Source organism: Nelumbo nucifera, chromosome 5 (assembly GCF_055504915.1).
Source record: "Nelumbo nucifera cultivar China Antique chromosome 5, China Antique-T2T, whole genome shotgun sequence".
NCBI classification, from domain to species: Eukaryota; Viridiplantae; Streptophyta; class Magnoliopsida; order Proteales; family Nelumbonaceae; genus Nelumbo; species Nelumbo nucifera.
Window position 1 is genome coordinate 54,398,737 of NC_142653.1, and position 27,211 is coordinate 54,425,947.

At 42.3% G+C, this 27,211-nt stretch overlaps 1 protein-coding gene across 4 annotated transcripts in view; it reads left to right on the plus strand.

Moving 5' to 3' along the window:
• Window positions 1-27,211, plus strand: part of LOC104596758 (transportin-1-like) — a 114,974-nt gene that overhangs the window by 59,866 nt on the left and 27,897 nt on the right. For all 4 annotated transcript variants that reach the window (XR_735094.3, XR_735093.3, XR_016076153.1 and 1 more), the window contains exons 14-18: window positions 429-554; window positions 640-714; window positions 897-968; window positions 1,161-1,271; window positions 10,453-10,536. Coding sequence is in view for 1 of the 4 variants with exons in the window: in XM_010258037.3 (XP_010256339.1) it covers window positions 429-554; window positions 640-714; window positions 897-968; window positions 1,161-1,271; window positions 10,453-10,536 (468 nt within the window). In the remaining 3 variants the exon portion in view is untranslated. The remainder of the gene's footprint in view (window positions 1-428; window positions 555-639; window positions 715-896; window positions 969-1,160; window positions 1,272-10,452; window positions 10,537-27,211) is intronic.

Below are 27,211 nucleotides of genomic sequence, written 5' to 3' on the forward strand. Positions count from 1 at the left end.
ATTCTATTGTTTGTCATTTTTTTGCAGAAGTCCTATTTTCTTATTTTCATTTTGATAAGTTATTCTTGTGAGAGGATATTCCTCTATTGCTTTCGAAACATACTTTCTGATATGTTTGCTATGGATTTCTCTATGAAGGGTGTCATGTGAAATTGTTTGTATCTAGTCACATAAGATAAGTTGATGGTTGCAATTTATACTTAATAAGTGATTCAATAATCTGATTTACATATCTTGTATTTAATGCAAGTTGCTGCAATATATGGTTTGAGTACATATCTTGAATTCTTCTTTTAAATCAAATTTTATGTCCAGTGTGAGCTGTTCTTTTTCTTTTCTTGTACTTTTTTCTTGTTTGGCCTCTATTTTTTGGTGCCATAAATTTTGAATTTTATTTAGCTATTCCTTTTTCTTTGTGCCAAATTCAGGGTATTGGCCATCAAAAAGGCCATGAACAATTTGAGAAAGTTCTTATGGGTCTTCTGCGAAGAGTATTAGACACTAATAAGCGGGTCCAAGAAGCTGCTTGTTCAGCGTTTGCTACACTTGAAGAGGTTCCTTATCTAATTAGTGTTGAAAAATATATTTATTATTGTATAAAGTTTTATAGAACTAAAGATATTATTTAATAATAAGCAGGAGGCAGCCAAAGAGTTAGTACCACGCTTGGAGGTTATTCTGCAGCACCTCTTGTGTGCTTTTGGAAAATATCAGGTCTTTCTTTTTTCTTGTTTTTTCTTTTCTTTTTGCATGTATGTTCTACATTTCATATGTAGGTTCTGGTCAACCAACTATAAAAGCATTTGCTAAATGTGAAGTCAATTACAATCTGCTTGTTATTCTTAGAAGTCATACTTCTTTTTTTCTCATTTTTATTTTGTTAAACTGTTGTTTAGAAACGGAACCTTCGGATGGTATATGATGCTATTGGTACATTGGCAGATGCTGTTGGAGGGGAACTCAATCAGGTATCGTTTCTCTCTCTCTCATGCAAGATGGTGCTTATAACTTTCTTGTTTATTTTTATTTCTTTTTGTTTTTTAGCCCCTTCAAGATGGGTATTGTGCGGTTGGGTCAAAGTTTAATGGTCAAAAGTTTAATTTATGTGATGCTTACAATCAGATGGTGCTTGCTTGCTGACTCTCTGACGATTAATACAGCCAAGGTATCTTGATATTTTGATGCCTCCATTAATCTCGAAGTGGCAGCAACTTTCAAATTCGGACAAAGATCTTTTTCCATTGCTTGAGTGCTTTACATCCATTGCACAGGTATTTCTTTCTTTCTTTCTTTCTTTTTTTTTTGTCTAATTTCATCATATTTTTGGGCTTAACCTATGCTACTCATGGTACCGGTAGATAATTTCATCATATTTTATCATGTTCTGTTCTGATATCTATCTGATGATTCCGATTCTAGTCCAGGTAAGATCAAATCTCTAGTGTGCTGACAACTTGACACAATGTTGAAGACATATCTTTGCATATCCACCAAAACTGAATTATCTTGCTCATGTGTGGTTTGGTGTCACTAGAATTCGGTGTTCTTTGAGTACAAATATTTATAGGTTGTAGACATTTTTTTTTTTTGATCAATAACGCTTTCATTAAATCATCAATAGAAGATTTACAAGAGGAAGACAAACACACTTATCTTCCAAGAGCAACAAAGAACCTCAAGAAAGCGAAAAAAAAAAGAAAAAAACACTAAAGTTACAGCTTAGCCCAAAATAGTGAATCCCTTTCAGCCCCTTGTTTAGCTAAACCGTCAGCTAGGGAATTAGCCGATCTTTTAACCCAACATGTCTTAACTTCCATCTCCCGCACCAGTCACTTGAATTTCCTCCTCTCATTGTTGTACTTCCATAAGCCATTGTGATCTTTAATCAGCCACCCTATCACCACCTTTGAATCCCCTTCAATTATGAGTTTCCTGATGTTCAACTCCGCTTTCCGGACTCCTTCCATAACTGCAAAGATCTCAGCTCTAAGGGAGTCACCCACTCCAATTGGGCCTGAGAACATGGCAGAAATGACCCCATTTTCATCCCTAAAAATACTCCCAATCCCCGATTGTCCCGGATTTCCCCTACTACACCCATCAAAGTTTAATTTCAAGAATCCATTAGGTGGAGGGGTCCAAGCCACACTCATTACTGACTTGGTCTGTGTGCAATTTGCAATTTCACCCCACTTCCTCAATATGTCATCCATAGTGTAATCTGTGAATAGCTCCAAAGATTTCAGCCACTGTACTGCCTAATATGTATGATAGCCCTCAGTTCTGCTGCTCCTCTCTCTGCTTCTGAGAATATCCTAGAGTTTCTTTCTTCCCAAAGTGTCCAACATACTGCAACCCTTAGTCCTCTCCACGTAGTCCTCCCCCTTTTTATCCGCCACCTGAATAAAGAAGGGGAAAAAAGGCCCTGCAAATCTGATGGAGGATTCCAGCTACATCCAGATAGGGAGAAAGCCCAATCCCAAATTGACCTCGCAAAATGGCAAGACACCACTAGGTGAAAACCAGTCTCCCCATCCGCTTTACAAAGAACACACCACTGAGGTGACAAACAAGTATTGGGTCTCTTCTTTTGGAGTAGATCACCAGTGTTGATTCTTTCCAGATAGGCTTCCCAACAAAAACTACCAACCCTAGGAGGTATTGCTCTGAACCAAACCTCATCAACAATGAAAGGGGGGAAAGTAGGACTGGTGGACTGACTTAAGACTTTGAAGAAAGAAGCACAAGAAAAGATGCCATTGGGGGTAGGTGTCCAAATTTTAGAATCCGCCCTAGTGGGGTCTAAGACAATGTTATCAAGAATTGCAATAAGGCTCGAAATACTGTCGAAGTCTGATTCCCTCAAATCCCTTCTTAGACCCAAGTTCCACCCAATCCCAGAAGTGGAAGAGGACGAGGTGGTGAAAGACGAGATTGGCTCATTTTTCAAATCAGAAAGAGCAAACAAAGAAGGAAACTGATCCTTTAGAGGGGCACTCTCCACCCAGGTTTGTTCCCAAAATTTTATGGAGTTACCGGAATTCAAATCATACCTGATATTAGGGGAAAAAACTGGTAGCAGGTCATGAATGGCTTTCCAAGGAGATTTGCTTGTGGTCCTAGCTCTGATTCCAGCGTCCCATCCATTGTGCTCCAGCTCATGTATACTTGCCACTATTCTAGCCCATAGCTTCTCCTTCTCCAAAGGGAACCTCCACAACCACTTTCCCAACAGAGTCATATTCCTTCTCCTTATACTCCCAAGCCTCAAACCACCACAAGTCTTACTCCTACACACTATCTCCCAGCTAACTCTATGATCCTTCTTCTCCTCTCCCAGCTCCAATAGGAAGTCTCTCATTAGCTTCTCCAATCTATTAGCAACCTTCACTGGGATTTTAAACACCGACAGGATAAAGATGGGTAAGTTAGCAAGTGTGGCATTAATTAGTGTAATTCTCCTACCAAGAGAGGTAGTTCTTTTTCTAGGATACCAGTCTTTTTTCAAACTTTTCCACCACTAGGTTCCAAAAGCTCTCTCTCATGGGATTATCACCTAATGGAAACCCTAAGTAGTTCAAAGGCCACCCCGAGACCACACACCCCAGCACTTCAGCACTCTCCCTAATCTCTCCCTCCAAATTCACCCCCACTACACAGCTTTTCCCAAGGTTAACCTTCAAGTTGGACATTTGCTCAAACAGTTGTATCATCGACTTCAAGTTCCTGATAAAGCTCACATTACCGCCTTCACAAAACAGAATCGTGTCATCAACAAACTGTAAGTGAGTGAGGGGGGTTTCTACCCTCCCAACTCTCCAACCTCTAATGAGCCCCCTAGAATCTGCTCTGTGAATCAGTTTCCCCAAAACCTCCGCAAATAGAATGAACAAGAAAGGAGAAAGGGGGTCTCCTTGTCTTATACCCCTACTGGCTGGGAAGAAATCTACCATTGTCCCATTCACTAGCACTGAATAATGACAATTCCGAACACAACCTATGATCCACTTACACCATCTAGCCCCAAACCCAAATTTAGTCAAAACTTTCCTCAAGAAATCCCAGTCCACCAAGTCATAAGCCTTTTCCAAGTCCAACTTACAGACCACTCCCTTCTTCTTATCCCTCTTAAAGTTCTCCACACTCTCATTAGCAATTAAAATCTGATTAGTAATTTGTCTTCCACTCACAAAAGCTCATTGATAGTGTGCAATGATATCTGGCAATACCTTCTTCAGCCTCAAAGACAACACTTTTGCAATGATCTTATACAAGCTATTAACCAAGCTAATTGGCCTAAAATCCTTCGGGTGGGATGCATCTTTCTTTTTTGGAATTAAGGCTATAAATGTAGAGTTCACACTCGGATTGACAATTCCTCTCCTGAAAAACTCCTCAAACACCCGCAAAAGATCATCTTTCAAGATATCCTAATAGTCCTGATAAAAAGCCATTGTGAACCCATCCGGCCCTAGAGCTTTTGTTCTATCCATAGAAAACACAACCTCCTTGATCTCTTCTAAATTAAAGCTTCTTTCCAACCTTCTCCTGTTCCCCACCCCTACATCTGGCCAATCCAATCCTTATACCCTCACCCTTCTACTCACATGCCTTCTTAGAATAGATTTGAAGTGCTCCACACAGGCCCCGACAATCTCCTCTTGTTGTACTAACTCAACTCCATCTACTACCAATTTGGAGATAAAATTCTTCTTTCTCCTGCCATCTGCTGAAGAGTGGAAATACCTAGTGTTTCTGTCTCCCTCTTGCAACCATTTACATCGAGATTTTTGCCTCCAGCTAATTTCCTCCTTGTGCAGGCTGTCCTCTAACTGTCTTCTCAAATCTCTCCTGAGATCATTGTCTTCCTCTCCAAATTCTCCCATTTCTTCTTTAGAGTCAAGGCTTTCAATCTTATCCATCAGATCTCCCCTTCTTTCTTCTATCCTCCCAAACTCCACCAAATTCCACTCCTTGATTTTTGCTTTCAAGAATTGTAGTTTCTTATGGAATCTCATCCCCTCCCATTCCACCAGTGGGTTACACTCATACCACCACTCCCTCACTTTGTTAGTAAACCCTGGATGAAGTAACCACATATTTTTAAATCTAAAGGGGGTAGGACCTCCACACCTTTCCTCCTTACATAACACTATGGGCCAGTGATCCGAGGTCACCCTTGGGGGAGCTCTAGAAGCCAAGGTTCCCCAATGTTCTTCCCAATCCAAAGAGAACAGGAATCTATCCAGCTTAGAGATGGGTCTAGATTGGAGATTTGACCATGTAAATGTCTTATGGGCTAGGGGAATCTCTTTGAGCTCAAAGGCATCCACAAAACTGTTAAACTTCCTCATGCTTTTTGTCCCCCTCTGATTAACCTTATTGGATTCCTCCGAGAATCTGATCACATTGAAATCCCCACCCATGCACCAGGGCCCTTCCCACAACCCTCTAACATCAGCCAATTCCTCCCACAACTCCTTTCTCTCTCTATAGTCATTCGGTCCGTAAACATTTGTGAGCACCCACATATAATCATCCTCTTGCTGCTTAAACTTCATGGAAACCGAGTACTTTCCGATCAACTCCTCCAAACCTTCAACCACATCCCTCTTCCACATTGTTACAATCCCCCCGGAAGCACCCCACGAGTGAGATGCCACCCAGCTAATCCCCCTGGCTTTCCATACACTCCTTGCCCATTTGTTATTAAACTCCATTCTCTTAGACTCTTGCAACAACACAATGTCTGGGTCATACCGTCTTATTACCTCTTTTATTGTCGCTCTCTTCCTTGCACTCCCAATTCCCCTCACATTCCAACTAAGAATCTTCATTCCGCTTCTTTTTTAAACCCCTTGCCACCTACCCACTACTTTCCCCCTTTCCTTCTATCTCCTTTTACCCCGAGCTTCTTGTCTCCTTCTACATCTCTCTTCAATCTCTCTATTTCACTCAATCTCCTCTTCTTTGTTCTGATCTCCTTCCTCTTTTGTAAGCTTTCTTTCAACACATTCAAATCTTCCAACCTACAACCTAACTTCCCTACAAATTCTGCTATCATGTCTTCTCTCACCGAGTCCTCCACCCCTACCCTTCCTACAGAATCCCCTCCATCTCTGTCCACTTGCCCTTTCTTCCTCTCCTCTGGTCCCACCTCTGTTCTTTCCTCTTCATCCATCCTCCCTCTCCTGTTACCTCCCTCCTTCCCTGTTCTCTCCCCGTAATCCTCTCCATCTCTACCCTCATTCCTTTCCCTCCTCTCCACTAACCCCTCCCCTCTTCCTTCCTCCCCTTCCCTCCTCCAGATCAACTTTCCTTCCACTTCCTTAAACACTCTTTCAATGATTTCCCACACTTTTTCACTCTTATACCTTCCTTCCCGCACCTTCCCACTTTCCTTCCTTCCCCTTTCCCCCTCCTCGGAGAGCCTGCCTACTAGCTCGGCTACATATTAATGGGTTACAGGACATGGAACAGAAACGAAATCTGGAACCAAAGACACAGGAGACACATTAGTAGCACAAACCGAAATCACTTGGTCACCTGGGACTGATGGACAAGCTAGAAAAGGACTGCTCCCGGCCTCCCTCTCTTGTTCCAGAGGTTGGTAAACATCTATCTCCCTGAGTTGGTTGGGAAGTACTTCTGTCCTTTGGTCATCCTGGTGATCTTTCCACTCTACCCCTGGTTCACCCCTAGATGGTGTGTTCCTGCTCTGCTTCCGGTTTGCCCTTTCTGATAATCCTTGCACACTCTGTAGTCTTGGGAATGAGATAAACTGATTGCAATCTTCACCCTGTAATAAGCTTGCAATGTTCCACCCATCCATGTCACCTCCAGCACAACTACCTTCGTCGTTTACACTGCCCATGTTAGTACCATCAACAGAAAAGTCCTCCGATTCTTCTTCTCCTTCACTGCACTGCACCCAGCCTTCATCCTTCTCTTCCCTCTCCTCAGTTCTTTCCCTAGCGTATCTTGGATTCTGCCTCTCTGAGGAGCGTCACAGGGGGCTAAGCTCCTCCAGACTTCGTCGGGAAACCCATTGCAAATCCAGCTTCTTCTCCATTTTCCGCCGCTGCACGCATTCCCCCCCTTTCTCGTGACTTGGGACGATGATAGACCATTAACATCGTCTATCAGCGACCCAATAAGAGTCCCCATACCCCGACCCACGTGACATTTTAAGTTATCACGTGGGTCCTTCAAGTGGAGCCTCCTTTTGGTGTTACACCCACCCGACCCGCCCGCGTGACCTTTTAAGTTGTCACGTGGGCCCTTCCAACGCTGTCCCGGCTCAACCTTCGCCCCGCCCGATCCACCTGCCATCTTCAACGGCTCAGACCAAACCTTTCGGTTCCCCAACCCATCCTGCCTCTTCGCCACATCAGCATAAGAAGAAGAGCCCGCCATTAATTTGTTTAATTCAAACCCATTTGAATTAGTTTTCTTAATTAGGATGCTTGTCATTTGGTTTTCCCCAACCGGCTCAGTAACCCCAAAAATATCTTTCATCTGCTCCACCTTTTCATCTCCCAACCTCTGCCCTCCACGTGTCCACCACCCAGCCAGCTCATCATCTTCTACCTTAGGAGCACCTTCCCACCATGACCGTTCAACTTCGGAAGCCACCCACACCTTGTACCAGGCTTCATCCGAGCAGATTTCAAAGAACCTCGGCAGGTTCTCATGCCTTACACCAGCTACCTGTAACTCCACGGCACCCAGATTTCGTTTATCAGCATTCACCAAGATGCCTCCCAGACTTTGCACGATGTGCTCAAGAACAGAGTCTTGCCATAGGTGAAATGGAAGGCCTACAAACTTCAGCCGGGCACTCCCATCTTGGACTTCGACTTCATTGCAGATTGGGCTCCAGTTCTGAACCTGTATCAGACCTCCATCCACCACAACTGCTTTAAAACTTAGTTCCTGGTCGCCTACATCAAGCACTGCTTTCGTCTCTGCAAAAGGGAACAGCATAGCTTCACTCCCAATACCTATCTCCCCTGCAACTGTACTCAGAACCCTCCTCCAATCTGTCACTCCTTTATCAGCCACTAGCACCCTTCTTTTCTTCCACTCATCCTTCCCTGCTCCTACCAATAATCTTCGATGAATAGAAGCGCAAGCAACCACCATTTCAGTCGGAAGGCCTTGCACTTCTACACTCCCAGAGGAACTAATCGAAACTGCCCCCTCCTGAACTTTTTGACCCTGGTCTTTGGATTTTTGACCAGTTCTCTTCACTCCATCCACTCTCTTAACTTCCAAGGCTACAAGGAAAGACTGTAGCACCTTCACAAAATCCATCCACCCTTTCCGTAATCTCCCTTCCGGCACACATAGCATTTGCTTTCCATTTGTTCCAAAGAACTCCACCACAGAGATAAACCATCCCTTTCTGTATCTTTTCAATTCTGTTACATATTTCTTACCTAGAACTGACATTGAGTTTTTCCAGCCATTCACCTTACCAGAGTTGATAGCCCCATCTATGAAACCTTTCATCCAGACAATGACCTCATTTGACACCAACACAGTCGCCCTGTTATTCTCTCTGATTTTCATTGCATCCTCACCTTTGATCCTTTCCTCTTTGAACTTGAAAGTCTTGGCTTTGATCGACACCTCAGACCTCCACCTTCCTACTACTATGAACCTTCTCTCGTCCTGTTGTAGACTTTCAATCAGAACTTCAATCAAAGGCTGTTGGAGGCCTACAATTATAATTGTTATTTCAGGTCTGGTTTAGCCACTATGAATGCATGATCTTTAGGAGGAAGGACTATGGATTTGATAGACACAATAAAGAAGGATAAGATTAATATTTTATGCATACAAGAAACTAAATGGAATGAGGAAAAAAACTAAAGAAATTGATGGCTACAAACTATGGTACACAGGAAAAGTAATTAATGGAATTGGAGTAACATTAATAGTATGCAAGGGCTTAAAAAGTGAAAGATGAAAATGTTAAAAGTGTTGGATATAGAATAGTTTTAGTCTCATGGAGGATTAAGACACAATCTATTGTTGGTCCCTTCATTGTTGAGGGAGTATACAACAATGACTCATGGTGTTTCAGGATTATTTGGGGTCTGATCGCTATTGGAAAAGTTGGGAGTCATGAATGATGATCTTATGGGATTGTGTTCTGATAAGTAGACTTCTTATTAATATAGGCCATAATCTGTTACTGCATTATGTGACAAAACATATAGAAGGTTTTTTATTTTTATTTTTTCTATTTGATAAGCAACATCATTTTCATTAAATAGAAAAATTACAATAAACTGGACAAAGATCCAGTAACCCAAAATGATTCCCAAACAAAGTAATTATAGAAGTTGAAAAAACATTTTGTTTGAGAATAATTCATCAAAAAACATTTTGTTTGAGAATAGGTAACTTCTAATGAAGTTTGCCTCATGTTAGTTTTAGATGGGCAGCTTGCAGATGTGTTTATTAAGGACATTAATGAAGTATAGTTTAATAAACGTATAAACAAGCTTGGCATGGTTAATCCTTATCAGGGAATGTCCTTGTTGGAAGGGCTGTAGGCTGGGCAGAAGGATCCAGCCTAGTTGTGGAGGGTGATTCTCAAATGCTGTTGACCGGTTGCGAGCAGGCAACAGAGGAACTGTGCAGCTGTGGCACCTAATTTGTGAAGCCAGTGTCTTTGTTGGTCAAATGAGCATCTTGTTTAGATGGATGATACGATCAGAAAGCTCTTTTGGGTGATTTGCACTTGCTCTGTGGACCTACCTCTCAAGATGAAGGACTTCTAGTTATTGTTTCTTGAACATTTAGGTTCTTTTAGGTGAATAGGGAAGAGTGACATGTTGGGCTACCCTCTATATCCTCTTTTATGGCGTTTTAACTCCAATTTCCTCTGATCAATGAGGCCACTGATCCATTTTTGATGAAAAGAGGAAAATAGGTAGAGAAATTGCTAGAAGTTTTAAGGTTCTTAACAGAAGCAATATGAAAGAAGAATGTAGTAAACAGTCTACAAGAAGCTTGAGAAAAGAGAATAATCTGTTTTTGTAAATCCTGAATAATTTCTCTTCGTTGACATCTAAGTTAATTTCTGTTCATTGGATGCTGTACCATAGGAACTCCTTAACCAGTCAATGTCTTATATTCCAGAAGAAAATCATCAATCTGTTTACAAATAAATTTCAGAATTGGGTATTTAATTGAAGACCAACAATAGGGCAGGTTTTCTTTTGGTATGGCTCCTCTATGTTTTGGAAGTTTTATTATTGTTGTACTTTGTTGATGACCTCTTCTTGTTATTTACTTGTAGCCTACTAGTCATACATATAGGATGTTGTCTTATATTCCTTTTGTTTTATGTGCAAAAAAACAAAAAAGAATAGTAATTGAGAATAACAAAAATATATTATGTTAATTAAAGAACAATTTTATCTTACCTGTTTTCAGGCACTAGGTCCCGGATTCTCTCAGTTTGCTGAACCTGTATTTCAGAGGTGCATAAACCTCATCCAGACTCAACAACTGGCAAAGGTTTCAACAATTTGATATTCTTTTTTGTTACTCTTTAAGGCCTTTTATTTTCATTTCTTGCAACCCATCCTTTATGCTTGTATAAGATGTCTTTTGTGTTGAATTCTTCCGACCATTACTATTTAATGAAGGTTTGACTTCTATATGTCATTTTAAGAATAATGTTCTTTATTTATCTACAACTCTCTTGTAGATATCATGTTTTCTGCTAAATAAACTGTTGCAGAAGCATAGGATGTGTATCATGGAACTATGATGGTATTTTACCTGTTCAATGGTGCCATATATGCCAGATACTTAAATTTACTTGAAGTTACTGCTGTTAGCAGAACTTTCAGGTTGAAAAGTAACCCAAAGAAGAGAAAGGAAGAGAGAAGAGAGAAGAGAGAAGAAAATAGAAGAAGAACAAGAGAGGAATGGGCGAAAATGTTACATTACTGCCGCCCTAAGCAGTATTATTTATATGTGTTTAACATAACATTAGGTAAAAGGACAAAAATTCCCTGCTACCTATAACAGTACAAGAAAGCAAGCATAAAGCAAAAATAAGCAACAAAAGACTGAACTTATGGGACCACATGTAAATATATCAGGTCTGGTCCACTGTATCAACATTCCCCCTCAAGTTGGGAATAGATATTCATCATTCCCAACTTGCATAATTCTGATTCCAATTTGACTTTAGTAACTGCTTTGGTGAAGAGATTAGCAAGTTGCATATCAGAGGCAACATAGGGAAAGCAAACATCTTGAGAAGCAACTTTATTTCGGATGAAGTGACGGTCAACATCAATATGTTTAGTTCTTTCATGCTGGATGGAGTTGTGGGCAATATTTATAGTAGCTTGGTTATCACAATACAACCTGTTGGTGTGAAAATTTTAATAAATTCTCATGCAACATAATTCACTTAATCAAGTGATTGAGTTTTTATTATTTTGGGTAAGGCCCATTCAGGGAATCATACGGATTGTTCCCCTTAATTACATCTCCACAAGAAAGTAGAGAATGCCTTTTGATTCTGACTTGGAGAAATGAACACAGAGAACAAAAGAAAAGAACAATATTGGTACTTAAAAAGAACTTTTCATTTGCTTTTCTTTTACATCAAGTGTACAACAATGAGAAGAAAGAAAAAGAAAATACAATCGAGAAACTATACAGCAATACATTTCTCTTTTCTTTTTAATACAAAGAAAATTTCCTTCTCACTCCTTTCTTCACAATAAGCTATAATCAATCAGATGAAGTTCTGATTGTAGACAACCTTAATCCTTGGAATTTTGCATACAAAAAGGGAACCGTAGTCAATCAAACTGAATATTTGATTGCAGACGATTTTCATCTCTCTGCTCTTCATTTTCATTTGAAAGAACCATAATCAGCCTTAGAGAATTAGACTGTAGATGGTTTAATCCCTAACTTTGTCTTGGAAGAGGGACCATAATCAACCAAGTAGTGGCACCTAGTTGTAGATGGTTTATTCCCCTCTATTCTTCATTTTCATTTGAAGGGAACCATAATTAGTCTTTGAGAATTAGACTGTAGATGGTTTAATCCCTAACTTTGTCTTGAAAGAGGGACCATAATCAACCAAGTAGAGGCGCCTGGTTGTAGATGGTTTATTTCATTCTATTTCCTTTCTCAAAAGTGAAAATAAAGGGAGAGGAAGAAGGATACAAAGCAGAAGACATATATAGGAAGTATTCACAAAGAGGACTTTCTTTTTTCTACCTGTATTAGTGAGACTTTTCCTTCCCTGCCTTCCCTTGAGCACTTCTCTTTTCTTCTCTCCTTATCTTTGCTTTTTCTTAAGAATTTCTCGTGAAAATGTTCTTCGAAGAGTCTCTTTGTTTGTGCTTCTAACATCCCCTTAAGGAGCTTAAATAGCGAGTGGGGTAGTTATGTAATTACCTCTTCCTCCTAGGTGAAGGACACCTGTTCCTCCCACTTAAAGAGCAGGCACTTCCATTCGGGATACTTTTTTATAGTTTTAATGATTTGGCTAGCAGACTAGCCAACCCATTTCCTTGAGTTCTAATTTATTTAAATATTATTTGGATTAAAAAAATGCCTTCAACATAACCACAATGGTTTCACATACTCAATCCCTAGTTCCTCAAGAAGGGATCTTAGCCATAACACTTCAGCCGCACCATGAGCTATGAACCTGTATTCTGCCTCGGCACTTGAACGAGCAACAACATTTTGCTTCTTGCTACGCCATGACACTAAGTTACCTCCAAAAAATGCACAGTACTCTGAAGTCAATCTTCTATCATCAACACATCTGGCCCAATCAGCATCAGTATACACCTCGATTTTCATATGACCATTATTTTAAAGAGTATACCACGACCTGAACATTTCTTCAAGTAAGTAAGGATTCTTTCTACAACCAATAGATGAGTGTTCTAGGAGAATGCATGTATTGGCTGACAACACTAACAGCATAGGAGATGTTATGACGAATAAAACATAGATAAAGGAGCTTTCCGGCTAGTTGTTGGTACATGGCTTTGTCTTCTAGAGGCTCACCCCCTTTGGCATTTATCTTATGATTCAATTCAAAAGGTGATGAGGGTAGATGTGGCCCTCCAGTGAAATTGCGACACGTGGCACCTCGTTACAACTAGGCAAGCACCCAGGCAACAACTTACCAAGTTGGTGTCCCCACCCGGGCACCGGTCTGGCTGGCCTAGCGCGACCTGCACGCGGCCTACGGGCGGTCTGCAAGCGGCCTGGCCCGGCCCGCGCGTTCTGCGCGTGACCTGGCGCGGCCTGTGCGCGGCCTGCGCGACCTGGCCGGATCAGCCTGCCACAGGCGCCGACCTGGCAACCTGGCCCGAACACAGGCGCCGACCTGGCAATCTGGCCCGGACACAAGCGCCGACCTGACAACCTGGCCTGGACACAAGCGCCGGCCTGGCAACCTGGCCCGGACACCGACCCGCCGACTGACACAGGCGCCGACCTGACAACCTGGCCTGGACACAAGCGCCAACCTGACAACTTGGCCCGGACACAGGCTTCGACCTGGCAACCTGGCCCGGACACCGACCCGTCGACAGACACAGGCGCCGGCCTTGCAACCTGGCCCGGACACCGACCCGCTGACTGGCACAGGCGCCGACTTGACAACCTGGCCCAGGCGCCGACCTGGCCGCCTGGCACAAGCGCCAACCTGACAACCTCGAGGAGTTCATCACCGTACCCCGGTTCTGACGGGATATGACGTCTTACCGTTTGATGGCTTTTCACCCACCTAACCCGCGAGGGCACCACTATATAAGGACTCTGACCCCCAAAGCCAAACGGGAGGCAAAAGGATGGTAACCCCCGCTCTCTAGCTCTCTCATTTCTCTCCAAGCCCTCTGTAATCAGAATGCTAACTTAGGTATCGGAGAGTCCCCACCGGGAAAATACCCCCGGGTCCTCTGATTCAGTTCTCGCAGGTCCCTCAGCTCCCGCCGTCTACAAAGGAGAGAAAATCACCTCACGCGGAGGGTAGTCGGGTTGCGCTGCACCAGGGAGCTCCACCATCCTCTGAGTTGCAGACCACCTAGGAGCAAGTCAAGTGACGAGTTCTCCATCAGGCAGTTCGCCATCAGGCAGTTCGCCACCAGGGAGTTCACCACCAGGCAGTTCGCCACCAGGCAGCTCGCCACCAGGCAGTTCGCCACCAGGCAGTTCGCCACCAGGCAGTTCGCCACCAGGCAGCTTGCCACCAGGCAGTTCGCCACTAGGCAGTTCGCCCCCAGGCAGTTCGCCACCATGGAGTTCGCCACCAGGCAGTTCGCCCCCAGGCGGTTCGCCATCAGGGAGCACCACCAGGCAGTTCGCCTCCAGGCAGTTCGCCACCAGGCAGTTCGCCCCCAGGCAGTTCGACACCAGGGAGCACCACCAGGCAGTTCGCCATCAGGCAGTTCGCCACCAGGCAGTTTGCCACCAGGCAGTTCGCCCCCAGGCAGCTCGCCACGAGGCAGCTCGCCACGAGGCAGTTCGCCACCAGGCAGTTCGCCACCAGGCAGCTTGCCACTAGGCAGTTCACCATCAGGCAGTTCGCCATCAGGCAGTTCGCCACCAGGGAGTTCACCACCAGGTAGTTTGCCACCAGGCAGTTCGCCACCAGGCAGTTCGCCCCCAGGCAGTTTGCCACCAGGGAGTTCGCCACCAGGCAGTTCGCCCCCAGGCAGTTCGCCCCCAGGCAGTTCGCCACCAGGGAGCACCACCAGGCAGTTCGCCACCAGGCAGTTCGCCTCCCGGCAGTTCGTCACCAAGTAGCTCTCCACCAGGGAGCTCGCCACTGGGTAGTTCGCCACCAAGCAGTTCGTCACCAAGCAGTTCTCCCCCAGGGAGTTTGCCACCAAGTAGCTCATCACCAAGGCACGTCACCACCGGGTCAAACAACGAGGTACTTAGCCAAAAAATTTATACATCACAAAAAATGGTACGTGACCAAAAACGGTTACATCAATAGGTGTGTCTGTTGGTTTAACTCCTAGTTTCCCAGTGTCCTCAAGGAGGTCAATGACATATTTCCTCTATGAAATGAAGATACCATGTCTAGAGCGGGCCACTTCAATTCCCAAGAAATATCGCAGGTCACCAAGGTCTTTCACTTCAAATTCCTCATTAAGCAATTGTTTGAGAGAATCAATCTCATCAACATCACAACTGGTCGCACAATGTCGTCAACAGACACTTCAAGAAGGGTGAGAGAAACACCGTTTCTCTTAATGAAGAGAGTGTGATCGGAGTGGGCCTGTACATAACCAAACCTTTCAAGAGCCAATCTAAATCTGTCAAACCATGCCCTTGGAGGTTGCTCTAAATCATATAGAGCCTTTTGCAATTTGCAAACTTTCTTCCCTATAGCTTCATCATAAAATCCAGGAGGTAACTCCATATACACCTCCTCCTGCAAATCACCATTAAGGAAAGCATTCTTGACATCTAGTTGGAACATAGGCCATGAAAAATTTGCTACAAGGGATAGTAGAGCTCTAATGGTATCCATCTTGGCAACAAGTGCAAAGGTTCTAGGTAGTCAATGCCATAAATCTGAGTATACCCCTTTGCAACCAGCCGAGCTTTGTACCTTTCAACTGAGCCATCTGCATTATGCTTCATAGTGAACACCCATTTGCACCCAACTGGTTTCTTCCCTTCTGGATTGTCAATTAGCTCCCAAGTCTTAATTTTAATGAGAGCACCCATCTCTTCCTCCATTGCATTCTTCCACTCAAGTAGTGCAAGAGCTTCCTAGATAGACCTAGGAATAGATATAGCAGAGATAGATGCCAAGTAGGACCTATAGGATGGTGAAAGACGATCATAGGTGATAAACTGAGATATGCAATGGGCAGTAGATGAAGTGCACCGACTCTTTCCTTTGCGAACTGCAATGGGAAGATCAAGATCATCTGGAGGGGGTAGGGGATCAGAAGGTGAGAGTGATGTATCAATAGGCAAGGAGGGAGAAGTACCTTAATCTGGAACTACAGTGGAGAGAGGGATTGGCCTAGACTGATTATGAGCACCAAAATCAACCTACCTCCACCTCCTGTGGTAAACTCTCAACTCCCTACACCTTTGACAAGCACCCTCATTACACAACTCTCCTTCAAGAATAGGAATAGGTAGAGGGACTTCAGGACAAGGAATATCTTTCTCACTATTCTCCCTCCGAGAAGAAACACCTGGGTAATAAGGGACATCCTCAAAAAAGCTAACATCCATGGACACAAACCGAGAGCTAGAACTAGGATCATAGCAGCAATATCCCTTTTGATTCTGTGCATAGCTAAGGAATATACATTTAGTAGCTTTAGGATCAAGCTTAGAACGATGAGGTCCTAAAATTTGAACAAAACAAGTGCACCCAAAAACTTTAAGAGGGATGGTGTACAAATCTTTCTCAGGATGCAATTATGAAAAAGGAGCTCTAATATCCAGAACACGGGAAGGGATTCGGTTGATGAGATACACAATTGTATTAATAGCATCCTCCCAAAAACGAATGGGAACATTAGAATTCAGTGTAATACTTCTTGCAACTTCTAGGATATGCCTATTTTTTCTCTCAACTACCCCATTTTGCTGAGGTGTATGGGGACAAGTACTCTAATGAACAACCCCATACTCAAGAAAATATGAAATTAGGTGTTCAGTGAAATACTCTTTGGCATTATCAGATCTGAAAATTTTGATTCTAACTTCAAATTGAGTGAGGACTCTTGGAAATAAATCCGATTGAAAAATCTGGAAGGAGAGAAGAGAAGGGAAGAAGAGAGAAGAGAAGAAGAAAGGAAGAAAAAAAGGTTTGGAGCAATGGAACGGTGCTGGTGGTGCCAACTTCTATTATATTATATAGGGCGATAGAAATAAGAAGGGAAAAGACTCTTGTGCCCTTGCTGTAAGTGAAGTACAATAACAGAAAATAAAAAAGGCTTTAACTAGCCAAACAAACCCTAACAAAAATAACTAAATTATTTCAACACTCCCCCTCAAGTTGGAGCATAGATGTCAATCATGCCCAACTTGTCACACAAATCATTGTGCCGCACATGATGAAGACCTTTGCTGAAGATATCTACAAGTTGTTCTGAGCTGACATATGGAGTACACACTTCTCCATTCACAAGTTTCTCTCTAATAAAATGCTTTTCTACTTCAATGTGTTTCGTCCTATCATGAAGGACTGGATTAGCAGCAATATTGATGGCAGCTTTATTGTCACAGTAGAGTGACATAGGGTTGCTCATTGCAAAACTCAGTTCACCTAATAGATTTCTTATCCACATGATTTCAGCAACCTCATGAGACATCGTTCTATGTTCTGCTTCAGCGCTAGATCTAGCCACCACACTTTGTTTTTTACTTATCCATGTGACTAGGTTTCCTCCTACAAAGGTACAATACCCATTGGTAGACTTTTGGTCATCAACTGCCCTTACCCAATTAACATCAGTATATACTTCGACCTTTAAGTGTCCATGTTTCTGGAACAACAAACCAGTTCCGGTAAACTTCTTGAGGTATCTAAGGATCCTCTCTGTAGCTTCAAAGTGAGTTGTCTTAGGATTGTGCATGAACTGACTAAGGACACCCATTGCATAAGCAATATCAGGCCTGGTCATAGACAAATACAAGAGTCTCCCTACAAGTCTCTGGAACTTCTTCACATCTTTCAAAACTCTCCTTGACTGTCTCCTAGCTGATGATTAGATTCAATTGGTGAGTCAATTGGTTTTACCCCCAACTTGCCTGTATCTTCTAATAGATCTAGTACATATTTCCGTTGGGAAATAAAGATGCCCTTGTGAGTGCGGGCAACTTCAATTCCAAGGAAATAACGTAAGGGGCCTAGATCTTTCACCTCAAATTGAGTGGCTAAGAATTTTTTTAGTCTCTGTATTTCAGCCTCCCAAATTCGTGTGACCGCTATGTTATCCACATACACAACTAGAGCTGCAATTTTCCGTTCACCTTTTTTCACAAATAGAGTGTGATCTGACTGGCATTGTTTGAACCCCATCTGTTGAACTGCTAAGTGGAACTTTTACTAAACCAAACCCGAGGTGATTGTTTCAACCCATATAAAGATTTTTTTAATCTGCATACCTTTTGTTCATTGCCTTTGGCACAAAAACCTGGAAGTTTGGTCATGCACACTTCCTCTTCCAAGTCACCATTCAAGAAAGCATTTTTGATGTTCAATTGGTGAAGTTCCCAGTCAAGATTTGCTGCCAATGAAAGAAGAATCATGATAGAGTTCATCCTGGATACTTGAGCAAAAGTCTCTGCATAGTCCACTCCATATACCTGTGTAAAACCTCTTGTTACTAGTCTAGCCTTGTACCTTTCAATAGTTCCATTAGCCTTGTGTTTCACTGTGAACACCCACTTGCAACCCACTGGTTCCTTCCCTTCAGGAAGATCCACCAACTCCCAAGTGCCATTTTTGTGTAACGCATCAATTTCTTCGTGCATTGCATCTGCCCATTCAAGTTTGGATAAAGCTTCTACCACATTCTTAGGAACGGGGACACTGTCCACAAAAGAGAGGAATGCATGGAATGAAGGTGAAATGTGATCATAGGACACAAAATTAGAGATAGGATGATTAGTGGTACAAGATCTAACACCCTTTCTCTTAGCAATTGGAACATCAAGATCATTAATGATAGGGGAATCAACATTGAGAGGAACAAGCATATCAATAGGAGCAAGTGTACTTGGCTGATGAGAAGGATCTGCCTCTGGTGAATCCGATGATGTTGGTTGCATAGTGTTAGGTTCCATGACTCTTGAACTCTGTTGGCTTTTATGGCGGCGATGAAAGACACGGAATGGAGGAGGATCGGGTAAAGGAGGTGGTTGAGTTTGAGTTGCCTGTTTCTCCTCAACCCTACTCTCCCCTTGAGGAGAAACCAAGAAGAAAGGTTGATTCTCAAAGAAGGATACATCGATGGAGACATAGTACTTGCGAGAGGTAGGATCGTAGCAACGATACCCCTTTTGAGATAAAGGGTAATCAAGGAAAACACAAGGAATAGCCCGAGGATCAAGCTTACCTCGAGTAGGGGATAAGTTATGGACAAAGCAATGACACCCAAAAACACGCATTGAAATGGTGGACAACGGAGCTATAGGAAACAGAAGCTGATGTGGGTGCTTATGTAGCACACAAAACTACATCCATCCAAAAACGTTTTGGCACATTCATATGAATTAATAAGCCACAAGCTGCTTTGAGAAGGTGACGGTTCTTTCGTTCAGCAACATCGTTTTGTTGGGGTGTCCTAGCACAAGAGCTTCGTTGAAGTGACCCACTCGAAGCAAAAAACTCTGTGAGATCACTATGGAAGTATTCCTTCGCATTGTTCGACTGGAAGATATGGATTTCAGTTTGGAACTGAGTGAACACAATGCGTTGAAAGTCTTTCACAATTTTTGGCACTTCATCTCTAGATTGCATAGGGTAAACCCAAGTGTATCTAGAGTAATCATCAATCAAGGTAATGAAGTACTTATATCCAGCCTCAATAGGTAGAGTAACAGGGCCCCAAACGTCAGAATAAACAATATGAAATGGAAATTCAGATATTTTATTTCTCAAAGGAAAAGAACTTCTACAATGTTTACTTAATTGACATGTTTGACACTATAACTAACTCACTCACAGGGACTCGAACAACTTTGGGAACATAACTTTTAATGGCTCAAAAGAAAGATGACCAAGACGACTGTGCCATAAATAGGCTTGACTCTCACTGGACGAACTCATGGACTCTATAGCCACAAGACCAACTTTATTCTCCAACATGTAGAGACCATCCACCATGCTTCCTCTACCAATCGTCTTCCCCGAGGCCAAATCCTGAAACACACATGAAGATGAAAAGAAAGTGATTGAACAGTTCAAGGAGTGAGTAATACTACTAATGGAAAGCAAATTTATAGGTAATTTCGGAACATGCAGTACATTAGAAAGGGTAAAGCCGAGTGGGAGAGGTATGGTGCCTTGGCCAGCTATGGTAGAGAAAGAACCATCAACTAGTCTCACCTTATCTCTCCTAGAGAGAAGGTTATATGTCTGAAATAAATTTGACTTACCGGTCATGTAGTTTGAGGCTCCGGAGTCAATAACCCAGGGAGAATCAGTGGTATGAGATGACACATGGAAGGCAGTGGCAACATTACTTGATGTAGACACGAAAGAGGTATTGGGAGTAGGACCACAATCCATCTGGCGGAGAGTCCTACCATATAATTCCAAATGATCATGAAAGGAGTTGATGATTTCTTCCTTAGGGTCAGAACTGGGATGCCTCTCCTGAATTACCAATGGACCAGTCCCTTGAGATTCCATATTAGCTGAGTTATACTTTTTCTGATTCTGCTGACTTGGTTTCTTGCCCAGATCAGGTGTTGATTTCTTACCCAAATCCTGTGCCCATTTAGGTTTTCCATGGAGATCCCAACATGTATGTTGCTGAATCTAGGCAGAACAAAGGATTGAATTTGGGCTGATCAAATCAGATCTGCAACTGGTACAACCTTAAAGTTTTTTTTTCTTCTTTTATTTCTTTCCTTGGTCGTTTACCAAGTGGAGAACAAATGAATCCAAACCACTGAATGTCGGCAGACTTTTGTGAGGGTTATACCTCTTTTATTTGTTGGATCGTGTGATCCTGTACTTAAACAACTCTCACACTTTGCAACTCCTTTATCACTTCCAGGTGGGTGCTCGAACAGGTAGATTCCATTCATCTCATGGCCAGTCCCAATCACCTTCCTTGTCACCAGATCCTAGAAAATGCAATGGTCAGGAAAGAAGGTTATTGAGCAATTTTGGCTTCTTGTAAGACTATTGACTGAAAGTAAATTAGTGCTAAGCTTAGGTACATGCAAAATTGAGGACAAGGTAATGGCATCAAAGACTGATGTTTCCCTTACCAGAAATGGGAAGAAGGGAGCCATCAGCAATGGATACTTTATCTCTGCCTAAAGACAGATTGTATGAAGTGAATAATGAAGACAAGCTTGTCATATGATCTGATGCACTAGAGTCTATAATCCAAGTAGGGTTAGTGTTACGTAGAGTAGAGGCATGAAAAGCAGTGGCTCTTGTACTTGAGTGGGCAAAGGCTGATGTGGAGGAAAGAGGTGTAGTGGTAGCAGAGATAGGCTGAGATGATCCTGCAAACCTAGCTTCATTCTCCAATTGAGTCAAAGCTGCCTTGACTGTAGCTAAGGTCTCCAATGAAGAAGACTGAGGTCCCTGAAGGGAAGAACTATCCGATGTAATAGCTACATTTGCATTTCCCTTCTTATTCCTGTGTCTTTTTGGTACAAGATTGGGATGAAGCTTCCAACAAGTGTCTTTTGTGTGAGTAGTTTTTTTGCAATATTGACAAAGCACACCTTTCTTTCCTTCATTCTTCATCTATTTCTCCCTCTCACCACTATACTTGTGTCTTGCAGCTGCTAATGCCACCTCCATTTGAGAATTTTGTAGCATAACCTTCCTCCTACTCTCTTCACTATGTACTAGGGTGTAGGCTTGAGACAAGGTAACATTTTCTCCAGTGAGAAGCTGCTGTCTAACAATGTCAAAATCAGAATTCAGACCCGCAAGAAACTCAAAAACTCTATTTCTCTCAACCAACTTATTATAAGTTGCTGCATCTTTATTACTCTCCCACTCAATTGTTTCAAGATGATCTATCTTGTGCCATAAGGATTTCAGAGTAGAGAAATAAATTGATACGGGTTTCTCCCCCTGCTTCAGTTTGTTCACTTCAGTTTTCAACTAATAAGCCCTAGCCACATCAAGTGGTTGTGAGTAAGTCTCTTTCATATTATCCCAAATATCCTTCACTGTCTTTGCCCAAAGGTAATTTCTGCTAATATGGGGCTGCATTGAGTTGCACAACCTTGTCATCACAAGATAATTTTCTTGAGTCCATTTTGCATAGGAAGGGTCCTCCTTGGCTGGTTCCTTAGTATCTCCAGTCACATAGCCTAACTTTCCCCTTCCTCCAATGGTCATCATGGCAGATTGAACCCACTCAAAATAGTTACAACCATCAAACCTGATTGTGGTAATCTGAAACAGGTTGTTATCAGTCATACTAACAGCCCTTTCAGCACCTTCTCCAGTAGGTTTCTGTTCACCCCCAAAGAACTCCATGCTGAGTTCAACATAAAGAAGAAAAGGAACACACTTGGCTCCCCTTTCGAATAGAGAAGGTTGAGAACAGAAGTGAAAAGACTACCCAGTCCAGTAGATTTCAAAAAAGAGCAGCCACACCTCACAGAGATTTCAAAAAACCCTACTTCCTGTTACAAACTTCAGGAGAGTTGAAAAGACTACCCAAAGACTTTTTGGCGGCACCTTCAATATGAGATTTAAACCCTAAGTCTCACCTCAAAATAAGTTTTCTCTGATTCTTCCTGACTGCTGGGCAATCTCCAATAACAGAAGTGTCATGGGCAAGGCTTCGAACTCCAACAATCTCCAAGAATCAGGCCACGAACAAAAGAACTAAATCTCCAGGCCTATTAAAATCTCATGTAGCCAGTTGGGAAGAGCTCACATGAGATTCACGAGCAGAACTAAACCTGCTCTGATACCAACTTGAAGTTACTGTTGTTAGCAGAACTTTTAGGTTGAAAAGTAACCCAGAAATCGAAGAGAAGAAGAAGAGAGAAGAGGGAAGAAAATAGAAGAAGAACAGGAGAGGAATGGGTGAACTGAAAATTAGAATGTTTGGTTCTTTGATCAATTTGCTGTTGCTTTTCAAATATAATTTTTTGTATGAATTATCATATAATGCTATTTGTTTGTAAGGGAGAAAGGGAGGTGTGTAGGGCGCTGGTGGTTGAAGGAGGGAGGAGAGGGGCAACAAACTGATTGAGAATCAGGAGAGGAAGGTTCCAGGGATTCTAAGGTTTGAGGAAAAGGAGGAGGGTGAAATTATCAGAGAAGAAAAAGGGGTGACGAGAGAAGGGGAAGAAAGTGGGGAGAAGGAGAACGGGAGGGGGCAGGTATATCAGAGAAAAAAATATAGAACGAAGCCTCTAGAAGATACGAGAGAAGGGGAAGAAGAAGACGAGCGGAAACAGGTGGCGATAGATGAAACCCATCAGGTAAGGCAGACTGCGACTTTGATAAAGTTATTGACACGGAGGTGAAAGTAAGCAATATCCTGGGATTGTTCTTTCTAGGGGTAGAAGAGTTTGCAAGGGAAGCATTCAAGGAAGTGGAGGAAGAAGATAAGAAGTGTGAGGAGAGGAAAAACAAGTTACAGGAGAGATGACTAGGGACTTTGGAGTTTGATAAAAAAAAGGAGAACAAGAAAAGAAGAGACAAAGTAGAGATGGAAGAGAAGAAGAGGTTACGAGAATTTGTTCTTGGAATATAAGAGGGTTGAGAGACCCAAAAAGAAGGGAGGTTGTGAGGAATTTCGTTAGGAGTTTTAGAATTGAGATGTTGTTGCTGCAAGAATATAAGCTGGAAGAGGTGGATTGGAAGTTGTTAATGAAGTTTGGGGCCCTGAGAATAGGGACTGGGTAAACGAAGGGTCTGATGGCCTTTCTAGAGGGCTGGTTTCAATTTGGGACTCAAGTATGATGAAGTTAGTGGAATGTGTAGTTGGATCATTCTCTGTCTCATTTGTGCTAGAACATATTCCCTCAAAAATCAAGGTTTTGGTCTCAAATGTTTATGGACCAAATCTGGATAGGGAGAGGGGTTTATTGTGGGAAGAGCTTGAAGGGTTCATGATGTAGGGGTTGTTCCTTGGTTGATTGGTGGGGACTTTAATGTAGTCTGGAGGTTAGGGGAAATGAAAGGGGGGAGAGATGGAAGGTGGTCAGGGGCTTCTAGGGATTTTGTGGATTTCATCAGGAGGAATGAGCTGGGGTTGGTGGGTTCTGTTTTTTCTTAGTCAAAGAGCCAAGACCCCCTAATTCTGAGGAGGTTGGACAAATTTCTGTTCAACCAGGAATGGGAAATCATGTTTGAAGGATTGATTCAAGAAACTCTTGCCTACTTATTTTCAGACCACAAGTTGATTTTGTTAATGGAGTTTGTGAGATTGAAGGGGCCTATACCTTTTAGATTTTAGAGTATGTGGATGGGACATCCAAATTTCTTGGAGTTTGTTGAGCGGAGATGGAACACTTTATCATGTTAGACAGCGTATGCCCTTAGCTCCAATCAGATTGTTGTACATAAGCATTTATTTGTAAATGTATAAAAGTACGTTGTTGTTTCATGTAAATATTGGTATGTTTCTGTGTATTACCCCTTAAACTGGACACTTAAGAGGCTCGTGTTAGTTTTGAATGTTTTCAGCCATTGGATAGATTTGGGGTGTTTATCCTGACAAGGCCAACTTTGGTGTGTTGGCAAGGAGTTGGAGTAATTTGTTTCAATTGCTAGGGTGAGACCCCAAGCTCAGCCAATGGGTGTTTATTAGAAGTACTGGACCCGGACCAATTTCTAGTTATTTCCTAGACCTTGGAGATAGATAGGCAAAACTGGTAAGCTATACATAATCCCAGACTTGATTATGGTACTACACTAGGTGTTGGACTAGGCTGTCTTTGATATGCCAACCAGTGAGATTCATTAAGGGTCAATTACCTAGGGCTGGGTATGTTGGGGTAGTCCAAGAATTCACCTAAGTGGGTGAATTCACCTGTGTTTGAAATCTGGTTTTGCAAAATGTATTTATATGTTATATACTACTATTTTATGGAGAAAAGGTTTGCAAAATGTTTTAATCCCAGGATCCATCTGAGCAGAGAGTGTGGCATTGCACTTTATAGTTAGGGGAGAGGTCCTTCCCTGTCAGGTAGTGTTTTGATCATTATGGGCCGAGAGGTTGAGTGTAAAAGACCAATACAAGGATGATTACCTGATGGGCTTTGTCTTACATGAGTCCGTTATCCTTGGGTCTTCATAGGGTGGCTGAATCCAAGGATCATTTAGGTGTAAATGTTGGGTCCAAATTGAACCAATGCTAATTGGGTCAGGGGTTCACTACCCTGAGCAGTGAATTCGGCCTAGCCTCTTTCAAAGGTTGGGACGAACCCATATGGGCTCATGTGAGATCATTGTGGGGTCCCACACCATACAATATTTGGCCTAAAGTGGCCATGCAACACCTTGGGTCGTGAGCCTTTGAAGTAAATGGGCCTAAGGCCCAAAATTAATAAGATTAATTTAGTTGTCACATGAGAACTTAAGTTGTCATATGCTTTGGGTTGAATCTAGGTTTGGTATTGGGTATGGAGCACCTATACCCTTAAGAGGATAAGGCTTATCTATTAATAGAGTCCAAATCCAAATTAGATTTGGATAATCTCCTAATTAGATTAAGAGAGTGTTCCATAAGGAGATACAAGAGAAGAGGGCGAATTAGGATAGGAGTCCTCACACTCGTGCTCTCTCTTTTTCTCTCTTGTCTTACAATAAACCCTAATTCGACCTAGGCTTTCAAGAACTGATTTTTGATCAGTTTTTCTTATAGTTTTTGCAAGAAAAACGTTGAGGAAGATCAGGCTCACTCTCCCCATTTGATCCAAGCAAGTTGGATAGCAGTTTTGGAGAAAACAGTGTTGCTGAACTGGCTTAACCTATACATTGTGCCATCTTCAGTGGAGGTTGGTTTTAGGACTGATTTGGGCATGAAATTCCACCTTGGGATTTGCGTTTGTGGTATCTGTATCAGGCATATTTTTCCCTTTTGATTTGGTTTCAAATCTGGCCTGATTTAGTGCAAGATTGATTTGGAAAAATGCAGTTTTTCAAAACATTGGGAAATCGGTTCTTAGAAGGGGTAGAAAATTTTTGAAATTTCGCCCAACCATCTAGCATGGTTCGGCCATCCATAAGATGGACTCTAACCCTTCCTACATATTGTGTGGAGGGTTCAGCTGAATATAAATTTATGAAGTTAAAATTTTTAACGGAATACTTAAAGAGTTGGAGTTCCATACTTTTTGGGAATGTTGAGAGGAGAAAGAAAGAGGTTCTGGGCAGTGATATAAAAGGCGCGCCTAGGCGCACAGACGAGGCGCATTTTAGGGTAGGCGCCTCACCCAGAGCCTAGGCACAGCCCATTCAAAAGGCGCACGGCTGGTGTGCCTTGCGCCTTAGCCAAGTTGGATAGCAGTTTTGGAGAAAATAGTGTTTTTTCCATTCATTCATCCTAATAAAATATCTTCTCAAAAGCAACTAAAACTATAAGATTATTATTTTTTTGTGTGAAAACTAAGAATTTAAGACCCTAACAAGCCTTGTTTGGGCTTGCCTCGAGGGGCATGGCACAAAGGCGGCTCGTAGAATTAGGAATGTAATATGTCACGTTAGCTACTTGATGCAATTGGGAAAAAAGAGATTGTGGGTTTTATAATTTTAGGTAATAGGTTTTTTAAAACATTTATTTTAAAACTTAAGTTTATATTTTTGTTAATATTATGTTTTATAATTTTTTGATTTTTTTGATTTTTTTTAATTTTGCGCCTTGCCTAAAAAAAGCACGTGCCTCGCCTTGTGCCTTGCGCCTTAGGTGCAAAATGGCACTTGTGCCTTTTTTGCACCTGGTGCTTTTAAAACACTGGTTCTGGGTAGAATGGCTAGATTGGACATATTGGAGGACAATCTTTTTCAAGCAAGCAAGTTGGAAAGAGGATTTGGAAAAGTTAACACATTTTGAGGAAACCTCATGGAGGCAGAATGTGGGGGTTCGGTGTCTCAAAGAAGGAGATTGAAAGTTGAAACACAAGATTTTTCCAAGCCATGGTAAGAGGGAGAAGAAGGAACACAATTTTGAGGTTGGAGGCTGAAAAATTATTCATGATCAGAAGGATATTGCAGAAAAGATTAGGAATTATTTTGAGAAATTATACAAAGCTTTACCTAATCGAAAATGTCATCTGGGGGATATGGAGTTTGGGAAAGTGGAGGATGGGATTAGGGAATGGTTGGAGAGAGGATTTGAGGTGGTGAGTCCAACCCAAGTGGCCTTGGCTCAAAAGGAAGAGAAATTCTGGATGGGGTCTTGATTGCAAGTGAATGTATTGACACGAAAATTATAAATGGGGAAGAAGAGGTTATTTGCCAAATTGATCTGAAGAAAGCTTACGATCATGT